Source organism: Limulus polyphemus, unplaced genomic scaffold (assembly GCF_000517525.1).
Source record: "Limulus polyphemus unplaced genomic scaffold, Limulus_polyphemus-2.1.2 Scaffold1753, whole genome shotgun sequence".
NCBI classification, from domain to species: Eukaryota; Metazoa; Arthropoda; class Merostomata; order Xiphosura; family Limulidae; genus Limulus; species Limulus polyphemus.
This window is the reverse complement of record NW_013667363.1, coordinates 214,341-219,111: the sequence shown is the minus strand read 5'-3', so window position 1 is coordinate 219,111 and position 4,771 is coordinate 214,341. Positions and strand designations below refer to the sequence as shown.

The 4,771-nt window shown below is 34.9% G+C and overlaps 1 protein-coding gene across 3 annotated transcripts in view; it reads left to right on the top strand.

The window, feature by feature from the left end:
• LOC106464830 overlaps positions 1-4,771 on the top strand; it is a 39,990-nt gene that overhangs the window by 20,589 nt on the left and 14,630 nt on the right. For all 3 annotated transcript variants that reach the window (XM_022392632.1, XM_022392631.1, XM_022392630.1), the window contains exon 5: positions 3,490-3,630. In XM_022392632.1, the coding sequence (XP_022248340.1) occupies positions 3,490-3,630 (141 nt within the window). The remainder of the gene's footprint in view (positions 1-3,489; positions 3,631-4,771) is intronic.

Genomic DNA, 4,771 nt, shown 5'->3' with positions numbered 1-4,771 from the left:
AAACCAGGAACAAAGTTATATTGGATTATAACGATACTCGTGTCCATGTTGGTTGAGAAATATCAATAAATCAGGAACAAAGTTATATTGGATTATAATGATACTTATATACATGTTGGTTGAGAAATATCAATAAACCAGGAACAAAGTTATATTGGATTATAATGATACTCGTGTCCATGTTGGTTGAGAAATATCAATAAATCAGGAACAAAGTTATATTGGGTTATAATGATACTCGTGTCCATGTTGGTTGAGAAATATCAATAAATCAGGAACAAAGTTATATTGGATTATAACGATACTCGTGTCCATGTTGGTTGAGAAATATCAATAAATCAGGAACAAAGTTATATTGGATTATAACGATACTCGTGTCCATGTTGGTTGAGAAATATCAATAAATCAGGAACAAAGTTATATTGGGTTATAATGATCAATACCGTATTTTCCGATGTATAAGACGATACTTTTTACTCTTAAAACAATGCCTGATTTTACCCTTCGTCTCGTTTACAGGTTCAAAGATAGAGAAAGATAATAGCATATTTAACCCAAACTATTCTGTTACTTTACTCTTTTTTTTTCCAGTAAGTGCGTTGACATCGTGCCATCTACTGTATTACAATAACATATTTGTAATTGTACCATATGTCTCAATTCTTCATAACTAGAAGTTATTTATCTCACTTGCTAGTTACAAATAATCAAGACATTTTTGATTTGAAATGTACTGATCTCATCCGTCATACTAAAATATTATATATATAAAAAAGTTAGTTTCTGTAACGTACGCTAATTTCGTAAACATGTTTTTATAATAGATCGCTATATCTTGAGGTTTAGTATCTTTTGTAATAGAAAAGGAGTTTAACTGTGTTGAAAACTTAGTTAAATTGTTTATAACATGTTTGTGATTTAAGTTATGCCGCATTGAGCTGTCTGTAGCATTTGAAGAGCATAAAAAACCACACTTATGGTTGTATTGATTACCCCAGAGCGCAGGTTAGCACACTTTAAAAATAACTTCTAAGAATTTCTTTACAAAAGGAACATTCTAGACTTGAATGGGTAATGAAGAAGAACTTTAATATAACAGCAAATGTACAACGTTTCGACAAGGTTTTGTCATCATCAGGTTATGTTAAACTTATATTAAAGTTTTTCTTCATTACCCATTCAAGCCGTCTCCAACCATTATTAGTCTCAAAGTGGGTTCCTCGTCATCGAATTTAAATCCTAGACTTGTTCCACAATAGAGGTAGTCCTATACACTGAACCTCAAAGAAATACACTTAATTTGTTAAAAAAATCCAGGGTCGTCTTATACACCGGCAAATACGGTATATCCGTGAAGGTTGAGAATAATTAGAGCATCAGACTTACCTATTAAAACAGTACAAAAACCATGCACCTTCTTCAATCATTAATAACAAGTTCAGCATACAAGAAAGAAACACGATGCATGAAAATAACACTAAAACTACTAAATATGGACCACATGATAAATGCCATAGTAAAAACGTTGATTGTGAAGTAACTTGTGACAGATACTCTAGTACGTATATAGGAGAAACTTGCCGACCCGTACATGATCGAATATCTGAACATGTGCGTAACATCCAAAACCTCAATACTAACAATGCTATTGCAGAACATTATGGAAACGAACATGGCTTACCACAAGCGGATAATACCTTACTGGATGTCAAGATCTTATTTAAATGTCATAATATTTTAAACAGAAAAATTAAAGAATCCATTTTAATCAAGAAATCGAAAATGAACAAATACAAAGGTTGGCCTTTAGTGTATAGATGTTAATGGTATTTTAAATATCTTAATATGTTGAATTTTGACGAAGTCTCTATATACACTTATAAGGGTTGAAATATATGTTTTATGCATGTATTGATATAATAAGATGGAAAAATACTTACCAATACATGTTTTAGATACGTAACGTATTCTATTCTAAATCTAATGATGTTAATAGTTTACTTATTGGTTTACACATGCTACTTATTTAGCATTGTTGGTTTGATTTGTCTTAACAATATAAATTCAATAATGTTTGATATTATTCTGATATAATGTGAACTTTCTAAACACGTGTATCAATCAATGTTCGATTTACGGATGACAGTGTTCCAATTTAGATTTAACTGGACTAGTGAACTTGTAGGATATGGATAGCTCCTGAAGAAGCTGTAATAGTGAAATACTGAGCTAATAAAGTTACATTCTGGAGATATAGATCGTGATTTTATTGAATTTTAATAAAATGAATAGATCAAAACAAGAAGCACAAAAAGGAATTGAAGTTATTTAGACTTGAATGTTTGTATATTTTCTTTTACCAGCATCTCGTAGTTTGAAGTTAGGTTCAGTTTATATACCTTTTAACATCGAGTTATGAAATATCAGTGTTATTACTGAATGTGCTGCCATAGAGTTTGTTTATATGTGTACCAAGACTGTTACTTATTGCAATTCAAACTACACAAGTGAACGGTTATTTGCACTTTATAAGAACGATTTGCACACGCAGCTCAATGGCATGTCGCCACAGATGTAAGCCGTGGCGCCATGTTTAATTAACATACATATATATTTGGTTAACGACGAATTTTAGACTATTCGATACTGCAATACCGCCACAGATAGCCTTAGACGGAAGGTTTCTGTTACAGTCTTTCCTGATGATATTTGTATTTTGCAATGATTTTTAACCGATATAAAGCCAAAGAGCACAACATTTCCAACAAGGGAATCGTCTTATACTGTATAACGCTTAGACAAGAACAGGCTTCAAACTACACAGCAAGCTCTCATTTATAAAGTAAAGGTATGAGTACGAAAAAAATTCTCTGACCCAAAATTAACTTTCGTGAAACTGGGCAAATCTGATGGTACAGTTAACAATATAATGAACAATAAATCTCACAAGCAAAACTATCCTAAGTTACCAGCCACAAATCAAAACCTGCGGCTGCAGTGTGGTATTCAAGTATAGAGTTTTTAGCATGTGTCCTCTACCTGTGTCAAAGGATTAGTACATGCTTACGACTTTAACACATCATGTGAACAAGAAGTCCGTAATTACATGCAGAAAGTGCGTATACATTAAAAAAAAAATTACTTGAACATACCTGAATAAAGATACATTCTACGGTAGTTATGGTCAGGTCAAATTCGGCCAGATATATGCCAAGTCCCCTGATGCAGCTCTAATCCATGCCCACCGATGTCCACCTGTGGAAAGACTGTCAACATTCGTGGTCTAAGATCGATTTCACCGGTTTTCACAGAATTTTGTTACAATAAACATTTCGGTTTCGGGCAATAGTGCGTAATTATAGCCATCATATTTAGCACAGTCAACGCTGAAGAAGCAGCTCCAAGGTCAGCTGGGATCCGAAAGGTTGTTATACTATAGTGCGATTAACCCCCAGTGATGATAAAGTACAATTTCTTATTCATCTACAGGTTGCAGAATCAGAATTTTCTCACGACCACAACGGACGTTCTACAGCGTCCTCTCTATTCGGACGCGTTCGTCATCTCCATAAAGATGTGAAAAAGAGGATATCCCGACTTAAGTCTTCCCGTAGCATAGTCGATACCGAGGTAAGGGTCTTCCTAACGACCGATGGATTTATTTTTAATTTCTCAAAAGGAGTAAGAGACTGTACATTGTTTTATTGAATGTATTGGAAAAGGGAATTAAATTATTGATGGAACCAGTTGTTTTTAATTCCTTAATACAATAAGTAATGTAATTCAAACAAAACAAATATACATAATCGACATGTTTAAGTTTTATCACCTTGAGGCATTGTTTTAACTACTCTTTAATGGACGGGTGACACCTAGTGGTTGGCGGGCTCGAGCCTTAAATCCAAGGTTTGATGGTTCGTAGACCGTTGCAATAAAAATGCACTCTGCATTTTGGGGCCGTGAGTGCGCTAAAAGAGTGACGGTCTAATTTCTCTATTCCATCAGACAAGAGTAGCCCAAGAACTGGCGGTGTGGGCTATTAACTAGCTGCTTTCTCTCTCGTCTATCAATTCAAAAGTAAACGAATATGCCCAGATAGCCCTTTGTATAGCTTTGCGCGAAAACTCTGGAACAAACAGATCCGTTCTTTTCTTACCTTTTCTTTTAACGTCCAGTAAAAATGGTTCTGTCATAATTGTCATTAAAGGACATTTTTATCTTTTGTCGCATAGCGTTGCAAGTTCAGCTTTTATTAATTATTTAAACTTACTTCCGGGGCAGAATGGCATCATCTCTAAATGTTAATAATTACCCTTAGATTTTGTATAATAACTTAGTTGTTTTCTTTTCTTTTTTTTCAAGGCTTGGTAGTTAGGGGACTCGAGTCGCGAATTCGAATCCGTATTCGAACATGCTCGCCCTTTTAGCCGTGGAGGCATTATAATGTTACGGTCAATCCCACTTTTCTTTGATAAAAAATGTAGCCCAACAGTTGGCGGTGGGTGATATCGATTGGGTGCCTTTCCTCTAGTTTATCACTTCTAAATTAGGAACGGGAAGCGCAGGTAATTCTAGAGTAGCTTTGTGCAAAATTCCAAAGATAAACAAAATACATTTTCTCAAACTACGAACCACCATCACTACTAACAGGTGGTTAGGGCGCTCGACTCGCAATCTGCGGGTCGCGGGTTCCAATCCCCATCCCACCAAACGTGCTCGCCCTTTCAGGCGTGGAGGTGTTATAATGTGACGGTCAATCCCACTATTTCGT